Here is a 16,635-nt window from a genome sequence, read left to right as displayed (position 1 = left end):
GATTCATATAATGCGCCGATGATTACAATGGCAAATAGTGATGCAGGTTATGAAGTAGGTGCAGTCTATGAGCCTAATTTGCATAAAAGGGGCAATAAAATTAGGCACTTTAAAACATAACATTTTGTGCCCGGTGGGTCGAGCAGGTGTCACTCATCTCCAATCACTCCACCGGCCTCGCTCCTCGTTCCCACGGCCCTCGGCCCCGCCCCACTTGTCACACATTTATGTTTAATTATTTAATTATTGGTTTAGTTTAGTTTAGTTTTTACTGGTTCAACTGGATTTCCGTCATTATATATTATTGTTTTTCAAATCCATGAGTGTGCTCTATATAATAAAATAATATAATAAAAGTTTTAACCAATAAATGTTCACCTGGACCCATATTCACAACATCTTAAAGCTAAAAGTAGCTCATAACTCAGCAATTTAGGGGGAAATCTTAAAAATTAAAAGGCGGGTCAGTCCTTAATTTAGGATTCCTAAATTTTTGCACTAATAGTGTTTCACAGATTGGTTTAAAACTAAAACTAATAATAATAAGCTCCTAAATCTGTGAAACATTAGGAGCAGTGAAGAGGACTCCCAAGTCACTAAGACCAAGCCACAAACTATCCTAAAATGGCTGTTGGTGGCAATCTGCCAAAGAATATAAACATTTAAGAAACATTTGATGATAATCAGCTTTTAAAAAGATAACACCTTAGGTTGAAGAGGTTATCCTAACTCCAAATTTCCCTTTGATTATATTCTTGTTTTCATTAACCACCAGGGCAAGAAGTAACAGCTGTGCTTGTGTCCAGTTTGTTTTTTGTTTTTACATTTGCATGCCTTACTATCATCTATGATTATTCCACTATGTTAATAAAAAAAAAAAAGTTAAAGTGACATGAGTTACAGCCAAGTATGGTGACCCATACTTGAAATTCATGCTCTGCATTTAACAGATCCAAGTGCACACACACACACACACACACACACACACACACAGTAAACACACACCCGGAGCAGTGGGCAGCTATTTATGCTGTGGCACCCGTGGAGCAGTTGGAGGTTCAGTGCCTTGCTCAGGGGCACCTCATTCGTGGTACTGAGGGTGGAGAGAGTGCTGAACATTCACTCCCACTCCTACAATTCCTGCAGGCCCGAGACTCGAACTTGCATCCTTTGGATTACCGATCCAAATCTCTAACCATTAGGCCACGACTTCCCCCTGGCTGTTAATATGCATATTCCCCAATTATGAGAAACACAAATGCAAAAGGCTGACAATCAGCTGAAAACATACTTGTTTAATTAGTGACATGTAGCCTGCATTTTAAAATCTTTATTTGAATGTTGCAATTAGCAGTTTTTTTTTGTTTTTTTTTTAAACCTTTATTTAAATATGGCAACATAATATTGCACTCATCAATAATCTATGCATAAATCTCTGACAGAGACTGGGCATAGACAGTAAGCAAGCTGACATCATCCATGGCAACGAGATCAACCCCGCCCTTTCTCTCTAAAAGTTTGTCTCAGCAGCTTTGTGAATAGGTTTTAAGAGAAAACTCTTAGATAAATTTTTTACTGCTACTTAGGAGAACTCTTAGTGGTAAAATAAATGTTTTGTGAATACGGGCCCTGATCAAGATAATGCAATGTTTATAGCGCTGGAATAAGGTGTTGTCTATAATTAGCCTAATTTACACAAAACAGGAGTGTTTGCACTTAAAGGTTATTCACTACATATGGCTATTTTAGTGCAATTAGATGATTATAGATTATGGGTGCACTTAAACAGCCAAAATTGTGCTTGTTTGAATAAACAGCGATTATTTCACACTTTACCATCATCTGAAGAATAAACATTTACATGATCAATATAGCGCAATGTTAATAACACTACAAATAATGGCTACAAATAAAAATGTTCTAAAACAAGGCTAATTTACTAAGTGTGTGTCTGTGATTGAAATAATGACAAAACAGTTACAGAGCAATTTTTGCGCATTTGGTAAAAGTCGGGGCTACATTGATTCACCCCGCAAAGAGGAATTGAACTGTCAATCATCTTGACCAACATAATGATACGCGATGCAGATCACAGCTTTTTAAAGAACAGTAAAGCACTCTGATGACTATTATCCAATTTCTGCGTATTAACTGATTAAATATTTCATTCATTCATTCGCACACTCACTTATATTTTACTTCATTGTCCTTTGTAGATTCTGAAGCAGTCCTTAGTTATTCTTTTGCACTCCTTTCACCATAATGTTATCATAGGGGGAACTGTCCTCTTCCTCATTGTCCTTCTGCTTTGAGAGCAAGGCCCTCCTGGGAGGTTTAGGAACTGCATAGTCGTCGGCAGAAGCATTGTATGGGTACTCATGACCACTCGGATCCATTACTGTGCCTAACATCTTCCAAGCGTGACCTTTGACCTCCTCTGGTTCATCATAGAGTGACGGAGGCACACTTGGAGCCACACCACAACCCTCTGGTTCATCATAAATGTGCTCCATTTTTTTGTAAGGATGTGTTTTTTTGTTTGAGAAACGGTTTCTGATTGCAGTTTCATCTATAATGTCATAAAGTGGTTCTGTGTTTTCTATATTGCCTTTCTTGTCATTTTCACCACTGGGTTCTACGAACATGGGTGGAGGGTTTGATGCAGACAAAATGTCTCCCAAAACATTCTTGGCAATGTTGTCAAAGGGCAGTGAGTAGTCAGAGTACTCAGAGTTGGAGAATGTGGAACCTTGGTCTTTTGGTTCTCTTTTCTCCCCTGGACTTCCCCGATCTGGATCAGGGGCCATGGCCCGGGAATACATCTCATCCTCACTGTTTACCAAAGGACAGCTGCGGAAGTTCTTGACCTGGCTCTTTCGTGGTGCAGGCCTGGTGTCCAGGGTCAGGCTCTTGACTCCGGTCAGAAGTTTCTCTGCATTGGCTTCAAGTCTGGTTTGCTGAGGGATCTGAGGCTGTTTGGATCCATCTCTGATTACTCCCTCAGTCACCACACTGTAGATACATGCATCTTCTGCCACAGCTCTCATTTTAGTTGAAGGGGGCACAGTATCTCGCTCCCCACCTGATATCTGCTTCTGAGGTATATTGGCTCTTTGTAGATTGATGGCGGCCTCAACAGATTGGAAGATATTGTTTCCTTGCTTTGTGTCGAACTCAAAGTTGCCTTCCCCCGAGTCGCATCTTCGCCCAGCCTCAAAGGAGAAAGTTGCCTGTTTGTTGAGAAATTATACATTTAATTAGTAGTAAGTAGTAAAAAACAATGCATGAAGAATACCATCCAAAAGTTCGGGGTCATTATGATTTTGTAAATGTTTTTGAAAAATCTCTCTTATGAGGACCAAGGCTGAATTTATTAGTTTGAAAACACAATAAAATGGTAGCTAAGCCTGCACATTTTGAAGGATTGCATCAGAAACAAAATATTTATTATTAAAAACATTTTTTTTTTCATAATTCTGAAAAAGGTTTTTACGCTCACTTGACATGGAAAAAAAGAGTTAATGTAAAATGGCAAATGGAATTAAAAAATATTGAGAAAATTGCCTTTAGTCCGAAATTGTTCAAATGACGTCCTCATCACTGTGCATTACTAATCAAATATTCAGTTTTGATTCATTTACGGTACAAAATATGTTCATGGAACATGATCTTTACTAAATATCCTTATGATTTACTTACGGACATTCCTAAACTTTTTTTTTTTCCACAAGGGAGTCTGGATATTACAATAACATATAATTCAAATAACTACGTCTTTTTACAGATCAATATCCCCATCACTCTACTGTGACAGAGAGCACACACCTCACTAGCATTAACTGAAGGACTGCAGATCACTGTCAAAACCATACCTTGTCTCGTCCGAACCTGCGGAGGAAGCGGTAGGGCCAGGAGTAGAGAACCTCTCCCATCTTCGGTTCCTTCAGAAGGAGGCTATCAAAATCAGTCCGTAACAGCACTGTTCCTTTCAGGCCACATCTCTCAGAAGCCTCTGTACGCCTCACCGTCACCTTAAAGTCTTTCATTGCTGAAGACAACAGGAAGGAAAAGCTTTACATAAACAATGTGCCAAAAGAACACAACATATATCAACCACTTGACACTTTTTCAGATGAAAAATAATAGTAGATTCAGCTCACTTGTGGCCCTCTGGAGGCTTATGAGTGTTATATCTTTTAAACATTTTTACAAATTCTAATTAGAAACTACATCTGATGGACAAAACACAAATGGGGATCTATAATCATAAAAATCTGTAACTATGTAATAAATTCTGTAATATTTAGGTTTTCTCGGTGTATGAATTTACTGGATTCAACTCTTTTTGGAAGCAGATGGTACATGTCAGAGGTCATTCTCACATATGTACAATAATTCAAAACAGATTTATTTTGATGTGAAATGTACGAAATATATATATTTTTTTTACACAAGTGTACAGATTTACACATGCACTGCTGGGAAACAAGCATCTTATTAGATGTTCTCGGTTAAGAAAGGTCAACACCCTGTTCGTTACCGCTGAACTGCAGGGCACAGGATTCTGCTGCTGCTCCAGAGGGATTGTCTATTAAAGGGCTCACCATGCAGATGTTTTTTTCCGCATGAAGCAGACATGGGTGATGGAACTCTATTAATTTCCTGAGGTGAAGTGTCAGAAAGAGATTTTTCTGCACGTCATTCAGTCCAAAAACAGTCGACCCATAACAGTGGGCTATTATTTCAGGCTTTGCATAAATTTAATGCAAATGTGGATGTTTCTCAAAGTCTGTATAGTTACATTTATTTGGAAATATTTTAGTTCATTATAATCCTTCAGAATTAAAAATAAAATAAACAATATCTAAAATACAATAAAAATGTTTCATTTTTGTCAAGCATTTTCAGGACATTTACAATTTTTACATAATATAGTGGACTATTATATTAAAAGATGAATTTATACATTGAAATAGCTGAATTTTTCATACATTATTTTTTTTTTTTTTTTTTTTAAAGTGTTGGTCTGGAACAAGAATTAACAAAATCTATAAATATTGTGAAAAGCATGTAGTACATTTTTTTTTCCAAAAACATATGTTAAAGGCATTATAAAAAAAAACAAGCGATATATTAATATTAGTTAGTAAATGTGGGACGATACATGTATTCATAGCGAACCATCACATTACGGGCATCTCGATTCGGTGCATGAGACCTTACGACGAATACGGTCTATTCACCCTCAATCAATGGAGCTTTGTGCTCGTGTATCCTACCTATCTTATTCGGCACAAATCCAAATATTCCATAATATTTCCATATTTGCGATGTAATGTATCTGAATGCTAAACTATTATTTATTATGTTCATTTTAGGCTTTGTGTTCCAGTCGTGTTCCAACCATAGCCTGTATAAAAACATGGACGTAGTGTCTGTGATGTCACCCATAGGTTTCGGAAGAATGTTTTTGAAGCCAAAAGTGGGTGGATGCGGCCCGTCGCCATCTTGGTAGTGCCTCACCGTCCATCATTCCCGGATAATCGAAAAAGGGCAAAAAGGCAGGAGCTGGTTACTGAAACCACGCCCAACTAGTGCGACGGTTGTGGGAGCAGCTCAGTCCACCTGTCACTCAAGTGGCCACGCCGTTAATTATGCAGAACTTTAAGGCTTAATATAATTTTAACGGATGAGTTATAAAAAAAATTCACCGCCCTCACAGTTGTCATGAAGGTCAAAAATTTATTTGAACCAGGCTGTATATTTGTACATTTTAACACGGGGAGTCTATGGTATTTACTCCCTTTTGCAGCCAGCCTCTAGCGGCCAGTTGACCCTATGGCTGGAACTGATGTGTTTTGTGTGTATGTGCATGTGCATGTGCGCACCGGCATCACTTCAACTGTTTCCTTACACCAGCAGAATCAACTTTAAACACTTGTATTATTAAAAATAATCACTGTAAAAGGTCTGCTTTTATTTGTGTACACTCACAATGAAAACCAAACATTGTGCCTTTTCAAAAATAAAGAAAAATAATAGGATGTCACTTGCTGCCATTTGAGTTTACTTTCTGTGAATTAAGGAAGCCTGTCACAAAAATGAACTGAAATTCAATTCAGTTCAATTCAATTCAAAGAACTTTATTAATCCCAGGGGGGAAATGCTTTCCATGCTTTCCACAATTGCTTTCAAGAAGAAATATATATATATATATATATATATATATATTATTTCAGCTCTATTTCAACTAAAAAAACATGTCTTTAATAGTTTTGTACAGTAGTTTAAAATGATAAGCCAGGAATTAACACCTATTTGCATGTTTGTATAACGTTTTGTCAATTCATTTGTTCATGTTACTGTATGTTACTGTATTTTTGGTTAGTATAGACAAGAGAGGAAACAACACTAAGGAGAGTGAGCGGAAGAGGATCAGCAGAGGACCTGGAGCTGGGGCTCGTCCTCGTGACGCGAGGTGCAGTTGTGCATGTCATTGCTTGAGGCCATGCAATGTAATAGTTTAGAGAATTTCTTTTTCAGAATTGTTCCAGTAATCGTACCAGAAAGGGGAAGAAAGAGAGAGAGAGAGACAAAGGCTGCGATGTGGTTTGGAGGTATCTTTTTTTTTTTCGTTTGAAACATGGCTCCTCCAGCCACAGACAGACTTTACTGAGAGGAAGTGTGTCTTTGCAGAGACTATGCTAACTTCTGTTTGAAGCTTTTAGAATAGAAACAACAGCCAAAATCACCTCTCTAAAATTAAATCACCTCTCTAAAACCACCTCTCATCAAATGAAAGAATGGCACTTCCTGCAACAAAAAAACAACAACAACAAAAAAGCCACACTATATTCAGACTAGTGTAAAAATGAGACTCATTTCCATATTTACATCCTGTTGTCAGTGAGCAATTGACAAGCGGTAAGTTTCAAATGCAAGGTTCTCTTACTATTGCGCTACATTTGGCAATGCACCAAATTCACAGCAACTGTTTTGTGGTCATAACCCCCCCCTATACACTTACTTTCCACATTACCTTATTTGCATAACACATGCTCACACTTTCTCCCCCCAGGTGTGTGTTGTGTTCAGGAAGTTGTAAAATCGTAAAAGGTACATTTGATGCAAACAGTGCATTTCATGTAGACATGAATAGAATGAGGTCTGAAAGTCTGAGAGCTCTTTCAGTCTAATATGCACAGCTCTGGCCCTGCTGCGTTAGAGCATAAACAGAGGATTTGGCATCTGATCAATTTGGCTAACAGGAGCTCACTATCTGGTCAAGCATGAGGTTACAATCAGCTAGAGAAACACTCATCTCTTCCAAATGTAGTGTTTTAGTCACAAAATATCCTTTCTTGATTTATCAAGTCAAAGTTTTTACATCATTTTGAATGCAAAGTAACCATTTGTGACACTGACTGATATTTTTTCTAATTGGTTTGGGGACAGTATTTTTTTTATTATGTATCCTATATTATGGATACATTAAATTAAATGACAGACATTTATAATGTTACACAATATTTCTATTTCAAATAAAAGATGTTCTTTTGCACTTTATTTTAAGAAATACTATGAAATGTTTCTTGAGCAGCAAATCAGCATATTAAAATGATTTCTGACGAATCATGTGACACTGAAGACTGGAGTAATGACTGATTAATTACATTTTAAATATGTCATAAGTATTTTAAATGTAAATAATATTTCACAATATTTTACTGTATTTTTGTTCAAATAGAAGCAGCCTTGCTGATCATAAGAGACTTTCAAAAAATCTTTTTGAACTAGTGTAATTTTATTCTGTCGAGCGATAACTTGGAGATTCAGAAGTGACTTTGCGGAGTCAAGATGACTGATGCTTTTCTGACCTCCTAACACTACTGTTTTTGAATCTGTCATGTGGCTTCATATACTATGTGATCTGCTGCAATTTGATGTGGTTTATAGATTTTTTGCATCACTAATTTCCCCATATGGTTTGATTCATTGACAATTTTGTTTTGGTTGTAAAAACGTTGCATCCTGGTGAAAAATATCTGTATGTGCTGTAAACACGCAGTAGTTTTACAGCCTTACAGTTCCCCTCTGATCGCTGAATTCCTCGCACACCCTGTTACCCTGCTGTCGCTTGACAGAACAAGGCCTTCTGATATTTAAATTGAAACAGATGGATTTGATAAACCGTCTGAATGTGAAACTCCCCTAAGCCCGACACATTGCAGAGGGGAAAGAAAGCAACAGAATGCTGAAGCTCACACAGACATATGGGCCAACTTTTGCAGACTGAAAAAAGTCAATTAGCGTAATGAGATCATTTAAATGCCATTTCTGAATGCGGGGCAAATATAGGAACATAATCGCCCTTGATTAAACAGTCAGGGCTGTGTTCAAATGCCCGGTGAAGTTCGACTGGCTGGGGCAGATTGCCTGGCACCTGTGCTGCCTCACTGAGGGTTTTTTGTGCTTCCACTTCTCTTGACTGTCATCTTACTGCTGAAAGCCACAATGTGAAACATGTCCACGGAGGACTTCTATCTTTCTTTTCCATCTTTGGGGATGTGTTTTGGTTATTTTGTGTTTGTGCATTTGTTTAAAAGTCTGTTCGCCGCTTTTTCAATTTGCTCAATGTAAATTAACAGATGGAAGAAGAAACATGTACCAAGTCTGAAGACAACGCAGAGAGTTCAAAACGGATTCATGCAAAAACTACTTAAACTGAGGCATTTTATATTAATAAAAAAAATGTATTCCTCCATTAGTGTGAACATTCTTTGAAGATGAAAGGTTGGAATCATTAATGAAAATGCTTATAATTTACATGAAAATATCATTGCAAGGAATATAAAGTAATTAAAATAATAAAAATTTGAAATTTGTATGTGATGTAATATATATATATATATATATATATATATATATATATATATATATATATATATATATATATACAGGGATTGTGTTCTTATTATCTTTGTATTCATCAAAGAATCCCCCCAAAAATGCATAACAGTCTCCAAAAAAAATATATATTAATGAGCACAACTGTTTTCAAAATTGAAAAAAATAAATAAATAAATAAATAAATAAAATAAATAAATGTGTGTTTGTATTTAATATATTTTTTATCCCAGAATTCCAATGCAGAGTTATCTGTATTAACTGTACATGCGTTTACATTCTCAAATATGGCAACTTTTTTAAATAGATCAGGATTTGATTGATGATATCAGATACGGCTTTGACGTACAAGAACGTCTGAACGAGAAAATATGTGCGTGGTCTGTTAAGAAATACACACGGCTGCTATCATTATTTCACAATTGCAAAAGAGCCCAACTACGCTCCCAAAATAATGTTCTAAAACACTGCAACATTTGATGACGTTGAAAGATCAGATGAAATGAAAGTATCCAGTGTTACAAAGAACAGTACAAAAAACAGCACTTACCCATCATTAATGAAGACATAAAAATAAAAATTGGATGAAAAGGAAGTCAAACGGGGCACCGAACAATCTTTGAGAACAGCAGGATATTACACGTTTATACAGATAGTGGTCAATCTGCAAACAAGGCGGACACTTGTGATATTTTTTTTTTTCCACCACAAGAGAACAAAGATGAGCCACAACTTTCCACTACGTAACAGAGGAATGAAGAAGTTAGCTGTTGGTTTACAATATTTTCACAGCACAAAATTAACTAGAGGTGTCAGCCTATCTCAGCAAAAGCTGGTCAGCTTTGTAGAGACGGTTAGTATCTACCTCTACTCCTGCCATGAGTCTATTTTTCACAGAAACTGGCAGTAACTGTCCGGGACGTTTCTAAAACACTTTACCAGATCTCTGAAACCTGCTCATCCATCAAAACCTCCACATATGCTCCTCATATGCATGCATTCATAACAATGGTTCTGGGATGATTTTTCTGTAATTGTATGGTTCTGTATACACTGTACACTTCCTTACCAGTTTCTCTGCTGCAGTAGAGAGTGTTGTCGGCCATCGTGACGTCATCAGATTCAGCTTGTAAACTGTTTCCTCTCACTGTTCCTCTCTCTGTCCAGCTCATCTATAATGAACCAAAACATTCAGCAGTTTATAACACACAACACAAACTTTAAAAAACGCAGTTTGGCTTACTATGTTGATCTACTAAGCCTATAACAACAACCACACTGCAAAATAAAATAAATAAACACACATAAATATACATTTATATATTTAAAATGGGTAAAAATGTGTTGGTAAATTAAATTATATTTACATCATTTACATAACATTTTATATATACACTTTTAAATACATTTTTAGAATACAAATCTATATTAGATAGATTAGATAGATAAAACACTCACTGCAGTTACAGCACAATTATAGTTAAAACAGCGAAATACAGTCTTTTTCACACTGTTAGTGCTCTACCAGCAAGTGTCATTTTCAGTGGTATGTGCGAAGGAAATTCTCTTTGCACTTCTTTATTTTTTTTTTTTGCACCAGCTGAAATGCTGTTTTACTTCACCGCAAGACTTTGGACAAATGGCCTTTGTTGAGGAACCACATTCTGAGCCAACAAATGCTCTCCAAAACTGAGCCAAAGTGATCATATTATGTTGCACAACAGTCCTTCTCAACATAAAGCCGTATTCATTTCCCCCAGTGCATGACATCAAGCTCTTCCATTCCACAGCGTTCCTCATTCAACAGCCTCAACACAGCTTCTACTGTTGGCTTTCTGTAGCAACACTCCAGTTTCAAATTCTAAAAGACAGCAGCCTTTTTCAGGCAGAAGCTAAAAGCTGGAGGATTCTGAGACATCAGACTGTACGTAATTTCAACATTACCATTGGTCTATGCCAATATATTCAAATCCATAGCTGAATGATTCAGTTCCATATCTGGCCAGCATCACTCTTGCCGTTTCTCATTCTGAGGTGTGGGGATCTGAACAAACCTCTAAGCTGAAGTTTGAGAGTTTGGTGTGTAACTCGTCTCACATTTGTTGTGCTACAGACATGATTGGTTTTCCAATCAAAGAGAAGCCAATTTCTCATCTGGCACACAGAGCTGAGCTGAGCTTTGTCTGTCTCTCCATCTACAGTATCTAAATACAATATCTATTCATCCATCCATCAATTTTCCTTCAACTTCAACTTTCATTCAATCTTGCTGAAAGGCGGTATAGTTGATTAGGAGTTTTAAGGGCAATCTCAATTCAATTCTGAAAGGTGCACAATTCCTGCTGGCAGGCAATACCCACAGGAGGAAATCCAGCCATATCTAGGGACCAAAAGCACTTAGGAACCACTCACATCTATTTCAGAAGGTGTTGAAGTGTGGGTCATGAGGATATGAAACTAAAGAGAAGAATTTAATAAAAGAGTGTTAGCTATATCAAAAGGGTGTGAGGTCAAACCACTATAGGTACTGCTGAAGTGTTAAAATGAGGAGAAGTTTTAATTAGAGAAGCTGTCATAAGGTGGTCGTCTTTGGGTACAGGCCCTTTTACTCTGAACATACTTCTTAGCCCATAATGTCACAAAGCATTTACTTAAACCATGGCCAAAACAGGGCAAGAGTGACACTCTACATGTTGCAACCGTCTGAAGAGCTTACGTACCTCTAACATCCATTAAGTCAATGTTACTTGACAGTTACTTCCTTTATTTGAACTATAACCGTTACTCACGACACAATATAAATGGTACAATGAGACATGAAAACAGCTTCCCTTCTTTAAAGATAGAAAAAAAAAACAGATTCAATGGAAACAGAGGCTCTTTTTTTGCACAACTAGAGCAGCATGAGAAGCTCCATGAGTCACGCAAGCAAGTTTCTCATCAGCTTTGAAGGGCTTTTACATCTGCTGAGATGACAAAAACAACCTTGGCAAGCGGCTGCAATTTGAATCCTCACATATGCAGAAATTTTAGCATAAGCCTCTGTCAAGCTTTCAGCAAAGACAACCTCTATAGTCTTAGCTGATGGCAGGAGTAAACAAATGTCTGTAAAACTGGCATGCAACAGGAGCTTCAAAAACACAAGCTGCGGTTACAAAGCCTGGAACAAAAGACAGGACCAAACCTGGAAACTTTGATATAACCGCTATACACTTTTGCAATCAGGTGTCAAATGAGTTGTTGCACCACAATATTCCAAAACAGAAAAAAAGGCAAAAGCAATGTGAAACACTGTGTTAAACGGTGTTAAATACCGGAAAGGCGATTTCACACAGCTTCTGGATCCAGTCCTCAAGTTCAGCAATCTCAACAGCGAAAATAAATGTCTTTTCAGTTGTCTCCACCAAAAAAGGTCCACAATCCCGTGGACAGCCTTCAAATTCAACCTCCGAAACACGAATGCAGTCATTCATTTTTATCACCTATAATATAAAAAACACAAAAATTATGATTAAAAAAAAGAAAACCGTTTAAAAAAAAAAAAATTTTCCCCCCAATTTGTTTTGAAATGTTTGGCAACAAGCATAACTACACATCAGCATTTTCATATACTGCAAGATGTCCAGATTTGAAAATTGTGAGGGTTGTATGATGTATTAACTGATCATTCTCCATATGCATTCATTTCAAAAGATAGATTTTTTTATGAAAATCTTACTTTTTTGGGGGGGAGGGGGGGGTTGTCATATTATATAGCAGAAATGGGAACAGATATAATGGCACCTCCTGCAAATAGTTTGTACATGTCCGCCCACACATACACCATGTGCATGACCCCTTATCGAGTTTGATTGTTCATGTACCGTGGAACATCTGTGATCTACGCCACATCTCATTTGTCATGTTTTCACTTGAGCCAATCTGAGCTGCACGGTGTCTTGCTCACCTTTTTGTTTTCCTGTTTGCGGCTGGCTTTCTCCAGATTGTTGCCAGCTCCCTCTTTAAACTCAAAAAACTCGAGGCGAGAGATGGAGCAGGAGCTCTCTCGGTACAGCACGGACCAGACCTTACGCCATTTCTGAAACCGAGAGAAGATAAATTGCTGAAAGTCATGTAAACTGTCACAATTTTTGATTTGCATTGTCCTCTAGGCATGCACACCAATAAGATATAAAGTGAATGGACCTTATTTTATTTAATGATGTCTGATATAAAACATTAGAGGAAACCACCTAACATCTGTAAATCATATTAGAGCTATAAAATATCATCTTGGGACAAAACCTCATATATTGAAGGGTAGGCTGAATAACTGAGTTGTACGATTTACATTTCAAACTTGTTTTCCCCCAAAATTTTATTATTCATCCTGTTTTATAATCTCACTTTTATGCACAATATTAAATTACTGTGTATATGTTTAAAACATACACACACACACACACAGACATATATACATACATTTTTTATATATATATATATATATATATATACATATATGTGTGTGTGTGTGTGATATATATACATAATATGTTTTTTTTTTTTTTTTTCTGGTATGTAGAAAATTGACTTTGACATGCAAAAACAGTGTTTCTTAAACTTACATGCATCTATTATAAATCACATATGATGATCCCTTCTGGTTAACTGACAAAAAGATAGATTAAAGGGGTGAGATATCTTTCCCAACGACAAACTTTACCCCACTCTTTCCCATAGTAAAACTACATTTTCATAATGTCAGCGATATTACAATAACTTTGTACTTGTCTTTGACCTTAAAAGGGGAAGTGGTTCATGTAAAAATCTTCTCATAATGATTTTTAAAGTAAAAGTCACTAAATAGTCCAATGGGAAAAAAGTGCACACGTCAATAAGAAACACATGTAGAATGCCGATTAAGATGAGATGAGAACCTATTCCTAAGGATGGTTGGATCATGTGAGCATCAACTGATAGCATTTAAAGTGTGAGATTCCTCAGTCAGGAAATACCCGTAATAAGTTTAAAGAATCTCGCTGGTACGGACATTACCTACCATCTCAGAGAGATTCATGGCCTCAAACAGCACATAATCTCTTACAGATGCAACACACTCCTCGTGGTTTCCTAAAGAGACAGCCCTGATCCTATTGCTAACATTAGCCCACTTTAATGGACTCCAGCGGCCCATAAGTCCTCGAAAATATGCCAACAGGCTATTCCTCTACTGCAGTCCCATATGGCGGAACCAACAATATTATCAGCGGCATCAATCAAAATGAAGTGAAAATGATTTTAAATGAGAATATGGACAAGTTAAAGTGGATCACGTTCACAGTTCAGGAAGCTGTTCATGACACTGCCAGCGAGCTTAATATGATTCATGAATTCCTCTCTTATTGTAATAGCTCAACACATATGGAGCATTTGGTGACAAAAATGTGGTTTAAATTAAGAAATGTGAAGGCTGCTAACTGAAATTCATAAGCCCAGCAAGCTGCACACAAATTTATAGTGCAGTTTTTTTCTTTTTCATTCACTTGAGTTCAAATATAGTTGTGTGCATAACAACACTGTGTGTACCTTCAATATTATAATATACTTCATCTTGTGGGGAAGGTCATTGTAATGCGAGCTGTGATTCTACTGTACATGTGGCTTTTTTCTTGACCACCTGTGTTTTTTGGTGGTTGTCAGTATTATAAAGGTTCTCAACTGATTTTAATACAGCTGCCCTGCAATATTACAGACAAACGCAAGCAAAATTCTAGGTGTTATACAGGAACTAAAAAAGGGTGAACTGTCCAGTCGCTTTTTGCAACAAAACATTCTGCAATTATTTGAGATAAAATAAAAATTAGACAACATCCATCAAAAGTGTTTTTTACACTATTCATGGATTTCACTATTTTGCCGTAATTTGTGAAATGGAGCATCTACGACCTACAGTCAGGCCAAATAAGTATTTTTAGTACAGCCTTCATTTTGTTCTATGGCAGTAGTTCCAGACCATTACCGTAAAAAGAACATGCTTGTTGATTGATATAAGCCCCCTGGTGAGTAAAGCACATTCTGTCTTACCTTCCCAAACCGCTGCTGTTGTAAATACAGCATCCCCTTCTTTCTAATATCCTCCTCCATTTCTCTCGGTCTTGTCTCCGACCCAGCTCCTTAAGACTGTCTCATCTAATGTATCATGCTACTTCTGCTAAAATTGCTTGTGACGCAAACAGCTTCTCCAAGTTCCGCCATATCTACTTCCTGTATAGCCCAAAAGAGTTTACACTTCTTTGTAGAGCTGTGCAAGAGCATCTGTAAGAGCCAAAGCCACAATGATTACTCAAGATCATGGGTTTCCTTAAGTTATTTTGACTTAAATGAAAGGAAGTAGCATTGTACTTTAAAATGAAAAACATCGCAAACTGTTTAAACTCAGGAAATTAGGCAAATTATATTCATTGTGCATTATTTTGCATCATTACATGAGGCCTGAGCATATCCAAATTATCTCTCATATTATTTTGTTGAGAATTTAAGCAGTAAATTGCAATATGTGTGTGTGTGTGTGTGTGTGTGTGTGTGTGTATTGATAGTATACAATTTGTAAAGAACTGTAATATAAAATGTATTTGAATAAATGTATTTAACCATCATGTAATAACGACCAAATGGCAGTTCTATATTAGGACTCTGCTTTTTGGATTGCAACATTAATGTAACACAGCTGTCAGGCCTACAAACAAACCCATTTTTCCAAAGGAAGTCTGCATTTAGTTGTTCAGAATCAAACAGAAGTATGTCCCAAATATTTTCTGAAGAAAATGAGGTGCATGCCTGTGAGAAGAAAAATAAAAAATGACCTCCAATTACATGATACAATGTTGTGGGTGTTTTCCAGGGCGTCGTTTATTATGTGATTTTAAAAACATTAATATAGCTATTAGTTTTTTCTGGTGGTCGCCTAATATTCCATATGTAATTATCCAAAAGTCTCTATAATATTCAAATCTCTTCTTTAATGAAAGTTTAACTCGCTTATCATTCAATGGCAAAAAATAAACAATATCACTAAGTAACATCACCTCTGCTCAGCACGCTCCGTAACTTGAGGTGTCATTTTTGCCTGTTTTATAAACAGTGCTGGATGAAATCTATGTTGAGGTTTAATGCTTAAGGGTCGTTCATACCTCAAATCAAAAATATGAACAGCATATTTATTTATAAAGGAAAAAAAAAAGAAAAAAAAAAAAAGACTATGCTTCTAAGTAGTATCTTCTCACTGCCCTCTAGGGTCTCAGAGCAGTACTGCACATGGTCTGTCGTCACACCGCACACACACTTCATAGAAGATCGCTCTCTGTGGCACATAAGTATGTTTGACAGCATATATATCATCACACGTTTCTGAAAAGTTTCATTTAACTAAGAACAATGAGATAATTAAATTGTAAACGTGTACAGTGAAAATAATAAACAAATTGCAAACAAGGCAGAAAAATTAAGGAAGAGAGACTTATAACATTTGTTTGTCATTACCCCTACTGATGTTGTTTTCCTCCACCGAACAGATCTTTCTGTTAGTACTTCAACTTATTGCAACTAATGTAATCTTTAACCTTTCCTGACTGCAGAATCTGTCAGCTTTATATTGTTGCCTCATAAGTTCATCTGACTTATTTTTAGTTTTACTGTTCCTCATTTGTCTGTTATACATGAACACTTCCTGTTGTCTTCCACGCTCACTTT

At 36.7% G+C, this 16,635-nt stretch overlaps 1 protein-coding gene across 1 annotated transcript; it reads right to left on the bottom strand.

Moving 5' to 3' along the window:
• Nucleotides 1–1,354: 1,354 nt before the first annotated feature.
• LOC127963685 (docking protein 1) lies at nucleotides 1,355–15,134 on the bottom strand. The gene is made up of 6 exons (XM_052563727.1): nucleotides 14,971–15,134; nucleotides 12,854–12,985; nucleotides 12,222–12,389; nucleotides 9,977–10,079; nucleotides 3,873–4,048; nucleotides 1,355–3,230 (listed from the first exon to the last, which is right to left on the bottom strand). Exons 1-6 carry the CDS (start codon nucleotides 15,028–15,030, stop codon nucleotides 2,232–2,234), a joined length of 1,638 nt encoding a protein of 545 aa, XP_052419687.1. The 5' UTR covers nucleotides 15,031–15,134; the 3' UTR covers nucleotides 1,355–2,231.
• Between the last annotated feature and the right edge of the window lie 1,501 nt (nucleotides 15,135–16,635).

The sequence above is a fragment of the Carassius gibelio genome, chromosome B8 (assembly GCF_023724105.1).
Source record: "Carassius gibelio isolate Cgi1373 ecotype wild population from Czech Republic chromosome B8, carGib1.2-hapl.c, whole genome shotgun sequence".
Lineage (NCBI taxonomy): Eukaryota > Metazoa > Chordata > Actinopteri > Cypriniformes > Cyprinidae > Carassius > Carassius gibelio.
The sequence above is the reverse complement of the archived record's forward strand: the minus strand, read 5'-3'. Positions and strand labels throughout refer to the sequence as shown.